Raw genomic sequence first — 13,513 nt, 5'->3', positions numbered from 1 at the left:
TCACTAGTCTGTTGCCAGAGGCTTATTGCTTGAGGGGCGTTACTCCGCATCAAGCATGGTTCGCCAGGAGTGTCTCCAGCTCTTGCTGCCTGGTAATGAAATGTGTTTGAAGAGTTTATAGGTTGAAACCCAACCTGTTGTCTTCGTTATGAACACACCTTCCTTGGCCGGAGCTCCCAGCTCAGAGGCAGGAACACCATCAACTGCAGCACAAGCCTGAAGTTTCATTTCCCACTAGTATTATTTGTTGAAACTCTTTTGAATTCATAGATTAGATTTTTCCTTTTTAGGCTCCATTTTAAATCTACAAGACGGCTAAATCAGTTCTGAAGGTCTGTGACCTGAAATGTTAACTCTGTTTCTCTCTCCACTGATGAGCCTCGACCTGATGGGTATTTCCAGCATTTTCTGTTTTTACTTCCAAACGAACAATTGACCAAATCAATCTGTGGGGTAAATGACTGAAGCATATAAGGAAAAAAAAAATGATAATGTTCAGATACAAGGAAAACATTTAAAGGTCGTGCAGTAAACCGGGTCACTTGGCAAGAGTTTGATCAGCACTCGCAGAAGAACACAGCAACCAGGAACAGGAATAGGCCTATTGGCCCCTCGAGCCTGCTGTCCATTCGATTAGATCATGGCTGATCCAATTCTGGCCTAAACTCCACTTTCCTGTCAGGCATCCACAACCCTCGGTCGATCAAACATTTGCCCAACCAGCCTCCTCCGCTCTCTGGGGTAGAGAATTCCACCGGATAACTACCCTCCGAGGAAAAACCAATTTTCCTCATCCCAGTTTTAAATGGGAGGCTCTATGACACCATGACCCATTCACGCTTGGAAAGGACACAGTAAAGTTACCATTTTTCGGCATAAATGACCAAACTTCCCACGCCCGTCACTCAGAATTTTGACTAGATTCCAATCAGAGAGTGAAGAAAGTATATTGAAAACCATTTTCTTCTTTCCCTAAAATGGTCACCTTCAGAGACTAAGACCTGGCGACATGGGGCAAGTGATGCACACACTTTGATACCCGCTCCATTACCAATGCTGTTGTTTAACTGAACTGTCAAGAACCTGGGGGTTTTCTCCATACGCCGATGCTAAGCAGAGTACGCTGGTATTTACATTAAGATATGGAACCCTAAAATAATAATAATAATCTTTATTGTCACAAGTGAGCTTTAATTAACACTGCAATGAAGTTACTGTGAAAATCCCCTAGTCTCCACACTCCGGCGCCTGTTCGGGTAGACAGAGGGAAAATTCAGAATGTCCAATTCACCAGACAATCATGTCTTTCGGGACTTGTGGGAGGAAACCGGAGCACCCGGAGGAAACCCACGCAGACATAGGAAGAACGTTCAAACTCCGCACAGACAGTGACCCAAGCGGGAATCGAACCAAACTAACCCCACTGCTGGCACCTTCGTCCCCTTAACCAAATCAAGTTGCAGCATGCCACCTGTAGGAGACCAAGAAGAAAATCCCATAGATGAAATGAAGCTGTGAGTTCAATATTCCTTCCTCACTATGTGCACTCTATTCATGAACCACAGGTGGGAAAATTATCGCTGGCATTTCTGGTAAAATTGTAAATGTTTTTTTTTAAATTTAGAGTATCCAATTATTTTTTTTCCACTTAAGGGGCAATTTAGCGTGGCAAATCCGCCTACCCTGCACATCTTTTGGGTTGTGGGGGCAAAACCCATGCAAACAGGAGGAGAATGTGCAAACTCAATAAGGACAGTGACCCAGGGCTGGGATCGAACCTGGGACCTCAGTGCCGTGAAGCAGCAGTGCTAACCACTGCGCCACCCTGTAAAAGTGTAAATGTGTTCACAAAGGAACGGATTCAGCATGTTCCGCTACGTTAGATGGTTGTGCAGGAACCCAAGAGCTCAGGGCACGCTCAATTTGTAAACTTTACATTCTCGCACACTTGCGGCCACACTAAACGGGCCGTGCACTTAAAAGGAAATCGACACGGAGAGTAAATAATTGGATGGAACACTAGTGTTCAGCATTTCATACTGAAGGAATTTTCCTATGATTTTGCAGTTGAGCACTGGACGATAAAACCCTGCTGATCACCATTCCACGAGTTCAGACTATCCCAACACTCTCCTGGCCCATCGCTCAGCTTCCAACCTCATCTAAAACTCCGCTGATCCAATCCCGTTTTCATTACTCCGTCATCACGGCAGCCGTTCATTCGACTGCATTGGTCTTAAACTCTGGTATGCCCTCCGTAAAACACTCTCCTCTTAAACTGAAAGGGGAGCCCCTCCTAGAAAGATTCAAACGTTTAAACTCTTAACAATTCTGAGTTCCAGTACCGAAGTGAAAATAAACGCGAGAGCCTAAGGCATTCTCCTATCATAGGTAACGTTTTAAACAATCCAGAGCCCGATATCTGTTTGACTCTAATTCAAGGCAGACCACTTAACTTTGTGTTATACAGACATTCCACTCATTTATTTTAAGAATCAACCGAACCAATCTTGGTAATTGCTTGCTAAGGTGTGAAATCAATTCCACTCCAGGGGCTGCTATTCAAACACAACTTGCAATTTCACTGGCCTTAGCACTCATTTCAAAACTAACTCCAGATCGAATGACCTTGATGAGATGAACAAACTGTTGGGGAGGGAGAAAAAAGCTAAAGGCTCCCACAAAGAGCGTAACGTGGAATTAACAAAACTGAGCCATGCACAGCCGATGCTCTCCCACCCCCCTTCCTAACATTCAGTAACTTTCATTCCATTACAGACAAGAGTTGAAGCATCTTGCCAGATAGCAACTGATTTGCAAAGCACATTGACCCACGTTTATTCTGGGTCCAGTACTCCCTTTGACTGCTTGGCCCATTAATGTCGAATGAGGAAAGCGCACAAGGAAAAGGCAAGTGTTCAATTAAAATTTGACTGAAACTCGCAAGTGAGTGCGAAGATTAGCCTGCGTACAGGAAGTGACAAGACAGCTCGTGGAATCGAGGCTTCCAACACACAGAGATACTGTAGCAATCCTGCATACTGCCTCAATTTCACTGTGTGAATGAAGTGCAATCTGGCTGGTTAGAAGACAGAGAGTTCTCCTTGCCAAAAGATGGGCTTCTAAGAATGACAGGTACGTCAAATGCCAGTGATAACTGCTCCCAATATTCCCAACCTGCAAAGGGTAGATCTACAAGGTTATGTTGAAAGAGCAGGGGGTAGTGGGACCAATTGGATAGCCGTCACAAACACGATGGGTAGAATGGCCTCCTTTACTGCTGTATGATTGACAGGATGAGGGAAATTTTCTATTTGCATGTGGACGCTGAATGAATGGGTGATGAAGCAATCTTGCTTTTGATCTTGATTGACTAGTGAAGACTTCTTTCTTATAATAGAGCCCCAAAAATTCCAGCACAGTATGTTAGCACCTTCTAACAATCGTGTACTTAATTTCCAATCATTCGGATTCAGATTTTAGAGCAGCATTATCTTGGGGAAACAAGTAAATGCGCGGGGCAAAAAATAAATCCTCCAGGAATACAGGAGGTTGCTACCATGAGGCACGTTTTGCACCATGTCAAGCTCACCTGCTCATTCATGATGTTGGACAGCTCACGAACCATCTCTCTGTAGTTTGTCTTCATTTCCTCTTGATATTCAACCTGATCTTCCTTAATCAAACGCTCGTTTACAATCAAGGCTTGCCCACAAACCTCAACAAATTGCCTGTGAACACAGAAAGCAACTCGTAAGTGAACATTCACCTGCAGTTAAGGCAGATAACAGGCTGGCCTTTATTGAAAGTGATTGGAGCGCAAAGAGCATGGATGTCTCGCTGCAATAGGGCTTTGGTGAGATTCCACCGAGAGTACAGTGTGTAGTTTAGTCAAAATACTAAAGGAAGGATGTACTTGCAATGAAGGCAGTACAGCAAAGGTTCACCAGCTTGGTGGAGCAAACAAGGCTGTTCCTGCTGGCTGAGGAATCTAGAATATGTGTGTGTGTGTGGGAGGGGGGGGGAGAGGGAGAGAGAGGAGGGGCTCAGTCTCAGGGTGAAGAGTTGCTCATTTAGGACCGAGGAGAAATTTCTTGACTGAGAGGGTGGTAAATCTTTTGATTTTTCTACCGCAGAGAGTTGAGGAAGCTCCATCGTTGAACATATTGAAGGCTGTAAGAAGTTTTACAACACCAGGTTAAAGTCCAACAGGTTTGTTTCGATATCACCTGAGGAAGGAGCAGCGCTCCGAAAGCTAGTGACATCGAAACAAACCTGTTGGACTTTAACCTGGTGTTGTAAAACTTCTTACTGTGCTCACCCCAGTCCAACGCCGGCATCTCCACAAATTGAAGGCTGGGGGTGACAGATTTTTGAACTCTTGCGAAATCATGGGTGTTAGTATCTCATAGGATCTGTTGACGATATTAAGTACCAAGCAGTTTAGGGTAATAATGTGCACAGGTATTGGGTAGTGATTCATTAATTATCCTCAGATACATATATAAAGAGTCAGCCAGCCCCGAGAGGGTGGATGTTAGAGTGGATCAATAAGCTTTGTGACAGGCAAATAACCTTGGTTTCTTTTTCAGAACCAGGCCTGGGAATTGAACTCACAGAGTAGTATGGGAAAATGGAGATGAGGTACAGGATCAGCTGCGATCATATCGCAGGATTGAAGGGTAGCATGATTTACTACTGCTCCCAAAACTAAAATAACATCTTGTCCCCTTCTATTGTAACAGCTCAGGAATGTCAGAATTACCGGAACACTCCCTTCAGTTGTTTCAATTTGTTGTCTGGGTACTTTTTCACATTAGCTTCTTCAAGGAATGCCCGTGCATACGCCAATGGTCCTGCGTTCACCTACGGGAATAAGCAAAGACGAATATTGGTCATTATTTTGTGACTGCAATAATTGTAGCAAAATCGGTGCCATTTTTCACATGATCAATTTCACGGATACAGAGCTTCCGAACATACGATTGAGGAGGAGGCCATTCAGCCCCTCGAGCCTGCTCTGCCATTTAATAAGATCATGGCTGATTTGAAACCCTCGATAAACTATCACCCCCTTGTTTACCAAGAATCTATCCACCTCTGCCTTAAAAATATTCAAAGACTCTGCTTCCACCGCCTTTTCAGGAAGAGAGTTCCAGAGACTCTCTGCCATCTGAGTGAAAACATTTGTCCTCGTCTCCATTTTAAATGGGTGACCCATTCGGCGGCAGAGCGTCCATGCCGTCGGAAACACCATCGCGTTTCGCGACGGCGTGAACGGGCCGCTGGGAGTACCGATTCAGGCCCCCTTCAGAGGGCCAGCATGGCGGTGGGGCGGTTCACGCCGCTCCAGCCGCCCATCCCGGTCCGAACTGTGCGCCAACCCGCGCATGCGCGGTGGCCTCCCTCAACGTGCCGGCCCCGATGCAACATGGCGCGGGAGTTCAGGGGCCGGCACGTAAGAAAATAGGCCCGGGGAGCGAGAGGCCGGCCCGGCGATCGGTGGGCCGCGATCGCGGGCCAGGCCCCATCGGAGGTCCCCCCCACCCCCCCTGGGGTCAGAGCCCCCCTCTCCCCCCCACAGGCCGCCCTCCGATCCTGCGCGCAGAGTTCCCGCCGGCTGCGACCAGGAGTGGTCGGCGACGGCGGGACTCTGCCTTTTTAGAGCGGCCGCTCGGTCCATCTGCGCCGGGTAATCAGTGGCTCGGCCGCGTAGAGCGGTCCGCGCCCGGCACCGCGCCCATGGCACCGATTCTCCGCGCAGGCCGGCGTCGGAGTGGCATGTCAATCAAGTCGCCTCTTACTCTTCTAGGGCAAAATTCTCCTACCCGCCCCGCCACATTGCTGCGCCGACCGGCCGGCTGGAGTCTCTGTAACACCGGCCGGTCAATGGGGTTTCCCATTGTGGGGCAGCCCCACGCCGTCGGGAAACCCCCGGGCACCGGCAGAACGGAGACTCCCGCCGGCGAAGAATGACGCCCCTAAACTCCAGCAGATACAAGTCTAGACCGACTAACCTTTCCTTATATGACAATGGTAGGCATTACTCTCATAAACCTTCTCTGAACTGCTTCTAACGCATTTACATCCTTCCTTAAATAAGGAGACCAATACGGTACACAATACTCCAGATGTGGTCTCCCCAGTTCCCTATACAACGGAAGCATAACCTCCCGACTTCTGTAATTGATTCCTTCACAATAAGCAATAGTATTCTATTAGCCTTCCTAATCACTTGCTGTACCTGCAGACTAGCCTTTTGTGATTCACGCACTGGGATACCCAGGTCCCTCTGCATCTCAGAGCTCTGAAATCGCTCACCATTTAGAGAATAAGTTTCTTTTCTATTCTTTCTGCCAAAATGGACAATTTCGCATTTGCCTGGAATGATATATCTGGACGTATAGATATGTACATCTTTTATATAAATACATACAACTATCTCTAATATATAAAAGTGAATATTAACCTCTGGTTAATATAGCTTCCTAAATTTAAAAAAAGGATTGCATTTATATATAATAATAATAATCTTTATTATTGTCACAAGTAGGCTTACATTAACACTGCAATGAAGTTACTGTGAAAAGTCCCTAGTCACCACATTCCGGCGCCTGTTCGGGTACACAGAGGGAGAATTCAGAATGTCCAATTCACCTAACAAGCACGTCTTTTGGGACTTGTGGGAAGAAACTGGAGCGCCCGGAGGAAACCCACGCAGGCACGGGAAGAACGTGCAGACTCCACACAGACAGTGACCCAAGCCGGGAATCGAACCCGGGACACTGGCGCTGTGAAGCAACAGTGCTAACCACTGTTCTACCGTGCTGCTCTAACAGCACCGTACATGAGCACTGGATATCTCAAAGTGCTTTCCAGCCATTGAAGCACCTTTGAAATATAGTCACTGCTGTAATGTAGGAAACACAGCAGCCAATCTGTGCACAGCAAGCTCCGACGAGCAGCAATATAATAATAATCAGATAATCTGCTTTAGTGATGGTGGTAGCGAGATAGATATTAGCCAGGGCACCAGGTAGAATGCCCCTTCTCTTCTTTGAAGTAATGGCCATGGGATCTTTTACACCCACCTGAGAAAGTGGGCAGGGCCTCGGCTTAATGTCTCTTTGTGTGCAGGTAAAGCACCCCGGATTCAGAGAGCCTTCCTGCAGAGCTGGGGGAGGGGTGGCTTAATCAAATTTACTACATTATCACTGGGTGGCAAATGGGGGGGGGGGAATGTCGATACAGGCACTAATCTGTGGAAATCATAGGTTTGCTCCGGCGGGGTAGGCACAACTTCTAGGGGTTGGAGAAGGGAGGGGGTTGAGAGGCTTCGGGATTTGTTTGTGGACGGGAGGTTTGCAAGTTGGAGGAATTGAAGGAGAACTATCAGCTCCTGACTGGAGTGAATTCTGGTACATGCAGGCGCAGGACTTTTTACAAAAAGAGTTCCCTTCATTCCTCCAGCCGCGGAGTCACACACCATTAGATAGACTGCTCGCAAGCGATGAGCTGGGGGAGGGGAGGATCTCGGACATCTCTGGGTGGTTGTTGGAGACGTGGAGGGCTTCATTGGTAGAGATAAAAGCAAAGTGGAAGGAGGAGCTTTGGGTAGCACTGGTGGAGGGGTCGGGAGTGAAATATTGTATCAGGTGAATCGACCTCTTCCTATGCCTGATCCACGTTAAATTGGTTCACAGGCCTCATATGACTTGTGAACGCAAGAAAGGGTTCTTCCCGGAGGTGGAGACTAGGTGTGAGAGGTGTGCATGGGAATCGGCGAATCACGTCCATATGCTTTAGTCCTGACCACAATTGGTTGAGTTAACAAATTTTGATATCTGCAGGTGCAGGACGTTCTGCGTAGACAGGTATCATCAACCTTCCCACTCCTGCCGCTAAGGGGGATTCAAGACAGGGTAGTTTCCAGAGGGTGGGTAGGAGAAGGGAGCGTCTCTGATATTTACAAGGAACTTAAGGGATCAGGAGATGCAGACCGAGGAGCTGAAGCGAATGTGGGAGGAGGAGCTGGGGGGAGAGATAGAGGATGGTCTATGGGCTGACGCGTTGAGTAGAGTCAACACGACTGCAACATGTGCCAGGCTCAGCCTGATACAATTTAAGGTCAATCACTGGGCTCACATGACAGTGGCCCGGGTGAGCAGATTCTTTGGGGTGGAAGACAGGTGTGCAAAATGTGCGGGAGGACCAGCGAACCATGTCCACATGTTCTGGGCATGTCCGAAGCTTAGGGGATTTTGGCAGGGGTTTGCTGATGTCATGTCCACGGTGTTAAAAACAAGGGTGGCACTGAGTCCAGAGGTGGCGATTTTCGGGGTGTCGCAGGATCCGGGAATCCAGGAGGAGAAAGAGGCAGACGTTCTGGCCTTTGCTTCCCTGGTAGCCCGGAGGCGGATATTACTAGAATGGAGGGACCCAAAGCCCCCGAAGTCGGAGACCTGGCTATCGGACATGGCTAGCTTTCTCTGTTTGGAGAAAATTAAGTTTGCCTTGAGCGGGACACTGTTAGGGTTCGCCCGGAGATAGGGGATTAATTAATGGTGGGACCTGTTGGGGAGGGAGGTGGTATTTGCACTATGTCTATATTTTCATGTACATTGTTGTACATTGCTGCTGTTACAATGCCAAAAAAATACCTCAATAAAATGTTGATTAAAAAAAAAGAGTTGAGTTTTGGTATTCGAGGCAGCGTTGAAGATTGTGTGAGCGAGGGTGGGGGGATGCCCCTTTGGTGACAATCTTTGGTATATCGAAACTGTCGGAGGGGAAGGAGGACTTCATCTCTCCGATTGCCCGGCGACAAATCCTGCTGGATTGGAAGTCGCCAGTGCCAACAAGGGCTTAGCCTGTTTGGAAGATGTGGCCGAATTTCTGCAAATGGAGGAAATTAGGTTTGTCTTCAGGGGGTCAGAGGAGGGGTTCTACACAAAATGGAGGCTGTTTGTCTCTGTTTTCAAGGAGCTGTTTGTTGCCAGCGAGTGGGGGAGGGGGTAGAGGGGTTTTTTTTCGGGGGGGGGGGGGGGGGCGGTAAGAGTTAGTTAAGTTTGTAAAAGAGATGAGAAATGACAAACCGTTTGTAGTTTGATTTTGTTTTTGTGAATGTGGAACTCTATATGTTTGGAATAAAATGTATTTTTAAAAAAAAATTACTTTATCTTCACAAGGAGATTGAAGTTATGTGGCGTTTGGTTACAACTTTTAACTCATTGTACTTAAAATAATGCTACTCTTAAAAAAAAGGGAATGCACTGGAAGAGTCAGCCGGACCTTTATGCTCAAGTCCTAGGGTGGAACTTAGTGTCGAAGAGTCACTATGGCACAAGGTGGCCATTTGGTCCGCTGAGTCCATGTCAGCTCTCCATCCAGTCATAGAATCATAGAATTTACAGTGCAGAAGCCCAATCTCTTGCTCTCTCTTCACAGCCCTGCAGGTATATGGCCAATCCAGTTTCCTATTGAAACATTAATCGCCTCAGCTTTCATTGCCCTCGTAGCGAGTTCCTTGAATCAAGAACCTTGGGACTGAAAGGCAGGACTGCTACCACCTGAGCCATATACATCATTACATAAATACATTGTTTATACGCTGTTTTTATTCAGTCATGGCTGACAAAATATATTTTTAGAATTGTCATTCCAGTTCCAAATATGTTATAAAGATTTCACAATTTTATTGCTGACATTATTGATAGTGGACAGTTATGTATGTCACCGTGTGCAGAAAATCTAAAACACTCCCAAAGTTCCGGTCAACTCTTGCCTCTCTGTCTCACCGTTTGGACTTTTTGTTATTTCTCTACCAAACTAGGTCTATCTTCTGTTCTATCATTCTTCTCATTGACTATCTCTCGTTACATTGTTCCCAAGTTCACCATTCTCCAGGTTTTTCAATGAACAATGGAAAGGCCAGAAGCCCAGGCTAGCGAACAAACACCACGTGAATAATAATAATAATCTTTATTACCCAAACGTATTGAGGTTCAGGTCCTACTTGCCGCAGTTTATCACTTTGCCCAGGTTGCACTGAAACTACACTCAATTGTGTTATAAGCTGAAAAAGCTCAAACAATTGGGGAACTTATAGTAATAATTTTTATTAGTGTTGCAAGTACATAGAACATACAACATACAGTGCAGAAGGAGGCCATTTGGCCCATCGAGTCTGCACCGACCCACTTAAGCCCTCACTTCCACCCTATCTCCGTAACCCAATAAAGCCACCTAATCTTTTTTTTTTGGACATGGCCAATCCACCTAACCTGCACGTCTTTGGGCTGTGGGAGGAAACCGGAGCACCCGGAGGAAACCCACGCAGACACGGGGAGAACGTGCAGACTCTGCACAGATAGTGACCCAAGCCGGGAATCGAACCCGGGTCCCTGCCGCTGTGAAGCAACGGTGCTGACCACTGTGCTACCCTGCCGCCCATAACTTCAAATGCAGGTGAGTCACAGCCAAAACCTGTTAACGTTTGTGTGTTTTGCTGGTTTACGATTCACGTCATTGGATCAGGCCCCGCCCACTAATCAGGCCACACCCCCACGTCAAGATTCCATCAATTGTGCTGGTTCAGGCCGGGCCTTCAAACAGTGTTCATTTTCCCAGGTGCACTGGCACCTTTTAAAAAAGTTTTTGCACATCAATAAATACTCATTTTACTAAGAAACCAACTAATGTCCTCAAACATAAGCGAGTTAACTGGCCAGCACATTTTGAAACACAAATTCCCAATTGCTCCCACTATTGAAACGCTCTCCTGTCTTGTATTTACATAGGAATCATCAAAGAGAGAAGAATCACCTGTACGATGACACTGCCTTGGAGCTTCAGCTGCAACTTGATCATATCGACATCTGAAGAGGAGCACAATGTTTGTAGTTCTGTCACCTTATTGCCCATTTCATCGATTGCCACCTCGATAGGATTCAGGTCGATGTGTTGTTGGTACATGACGGGAATGCGCTTCTTCACATAGGGAAAGCAGTGCATGGCTAACAAAGATTAAAGATCATTTCCATCAGAAACATTCTAACAGAGACATTGAAAGATTTGAGAAAAACACCTCAAACCATGGATGGGAGGTATCTCCCAAGTGGAGACATCAACTGCAGTTGTTGCTGACTAGAGTTTTTTTGGTTTATTCTTTGGTGGTATGTGGGTGTGGCTGGAAATCCAGCATCGGCTGCCCATCCCTAATCACACTTGAACATAAGAACGAGGAGCAGGAGCGGGCCATTCAGCCCCTTGAGCCTGCTCCGCCGTTCAATACAATCTTCTCTCGGCCTCAGCACCACTTTCCTGCCCATTCGCCATAACCCTTCAACCCGTTACTAACTAAAAATCTGTCTATCTCCTCAAATTTACTCAATGTCCTGACAACCACAGATTCACGACCCTTTGAGAGGAGTAATTTTGCCTCATGTTTTTTTAAATCTGCTGCCCCTTATCCTAAAACTATGACCTTTCATTCTAGTTTGGCTGAGTGGCTTGCGAGGCCATTTCAGAGGGGCAGTTAAGAGTCAGCCACATTGTCTGTGGGTCTGGAGTCACATGCAGGCCAGACCGGGTAAGGACGGCAGATTTCTTTCCCTAAAGGACATTAGTGAACCAGATGGGTTTTTACAACAATCAACGATGATTTCCTGGTCAGCAATACTTAGACTAATTTTCAATTCCAGATTTTATAATTGAATTTAAATTCCATCAGCTGCCCTGGTGGGACTTGAACCCATGTCGCCAGAGCATTTTCCCGCGGCCTCTGGATTACCAGTCCAGTGACATTACCACAACACCACCATCTCCCCGAGATCACATTTACCAATAATTGCTTTCATGTATGCTGCACCTTTCACATGGCAAAACGCTCCAGGGCAAAAGGAGATATTAGAAATGATGGCCAAACGTTTGCTCAAAGAGTTGGGTTTTAAGGGCATCTTAAAGGAGCGGGAACAGGTAGAGAGGCAGAGAGATTTATAAAGAGTTAAGTTCCAGATCAAGCATGATCAGGATGGCAGAACATCATCCCGTTCCTATGTTTAGCGATGAAATTCCAGAGTTTAGGATGTAGGCAGCCGAAGGTAAGGCCATTAATAATGGAATGAGGAAAATCGAGAATGCTCAGGATGACAGAATTAGGGAAGCGCATAGACATTGAAAGATTCTGAAGGCTTCACTTAGGAACCTGTTGATATCAAATTGCAGTTCAAGGACTGCTGCACCTGGCACAAGTCAATAGAAAATGGTGCTGCCTCCTTCGAAAGTCGGCGCATATCGGAGACAGAGGGGAAACGCAAGATGAAAAACGCGAGACATATTCAGTGAACTTGAGTAAGCATTGCACATCAGGGGCGACATTCTCCGACCCCCCGCCGGGTCGGAGAATCGCCGGGGGCTGGCGTGAATCCCGCCCCTGCCGGTTGCCGAAGTCTCCGGCACCAGATATTCGGCGGGGGTGGGAAACGGGCCGCGCCGGTTGGCGGGCCCCCCCCCGCTCGATTCTCGAAGTCCCGCCGATAAATTGCCTGTCCCGCCGGCGTAAATTAAATCACCTACCTTACCGGCGGGACAAGGCGGCGTGGGCGGGCTCCGGGGTCCTGGGGGGGGGGGGGGGCGCGGGGCGATCTGACCCTGGGGGGTGCCCCCACGGTGGCCTGGCCCGCGATCAGGGCCCACCGATCCGCGGGTGGGCCTGTGCCGTGAGGGCATTCTTTTCCTTCTGCCTCCGCCACGGTCTCCACCATGGCGGAGGTGGAAGAGACTCCCTCCACTGCGCATGCGTGGGAAACTGTCAGCGGCCGCTGATGCTCCCGCGCATGCGCCGCCCGGAGATGTCATTTCCGCGCCAGCTGGCGGGGCAACAAAGGCCTTTTCCGCCAGCTGGCGGGGCGGAAATTCCTCCGGCGTCGGCCTAGCCCCTCAATGTTGGGGCTCGGCCCCCAAAGATGTGGAGCATTCCGCACCTTTGGGGCGGCGCGATGCCCGTCTGGCGCCGTTTTGGGCGCCAGTCGGCGGACATCGAGCCGTTTCCAGATAATTTCGCCCAAGGTGTGAGTTATTCCTAAACTGATGGAGCATTCAGAGCGTTTGAATTTTCAATGCTTTTAGGGGCTGGATTAGCACAGTGGGATAAACAGCTGGCTTGTAATGTAGAACAAGGCCAGCAGTGCGTTCAATGTGGCGACTAGGGGCTTTTCACAGTCACTTCATTGAAGCCTACTTGTGACAATAAGCGATTATTATTTTTCTGAACCTTTGTGACCTTGCCCTGTGAATTGTTAACTTAGACAATGGCCTCCACATCGGGACATTGGTTCCACCAACTGATTATCTGCGATCAACAACAGAAGAAACAGCCCGATTTGACCAAAGGTCCGAGAGAAAAGTGAGCCAAAGGTTGTCAACATCTTCTTTTCTGTATGCAATTCAATAAAATTCAAACGAAACGATTCACTGCCTTAGTTCCAACATTATGACTATATTACACAACATT

The 13,513-nt window shown here is 47.6% G+C and overlaps 1 protein-coding gene across 15 annotated transcripts in view; it reads right to left on the bottom strand.

The window, feature by feature from the left end:
* LOC140391521 (dedicator of cytokinesis protein 9-like) overlaps positions 1 to 13,513 on the bottom strand; it is a 407,496-nt gene that overhangs the window by 5,002 nt on the left and 388,981 nt on the right. For all 15 annotated transcript variants that reach the window (XM_072476084.1, XM_072476085.1, XM_072476095.1 and 12 more), the window contains 3 exons: positions 10,825 to 11,015; positions 4,766 to 4,866; positions 3,593 to 3,731 (listed from right to left, as the gene is read on the bottom strand). In XM_072476084.1, the coding sequence (XP_072332185.1) occupies positions 3,593 to 3,731; positions 4,766 to 4,866; positions 10,825 to 11,015 (431 nt within the window). The remainder of the gene's footprint in view (positions 1 to 3,592; positions 3,732 to 4,765; positions 4,867 to 10,824; positions 11,016 to 13,513) is intronic.

Source organism: Scyliorhinus torazame, chromosome 15 (genome assembly GCF_047496885.1).
Source record: "Scyliorhinus torazame isolate Kashiwa2021f chromosome 15, sScyTor2.1, whole genome shotgun sequence".
NCBI classification, from domain to species: Eukaryota; Metazoa; Chordata; class Chondrichthyes; order Carcharhiniformes; family Scyliorhinidae; genus Scyliorhinus; species Scyliorhinus torazame.
The sequence above is the reverse complement of the archived record's forward strand: the minus strand, read 5'-3'. Positions and strand labels throughout refer to the sequence as shown.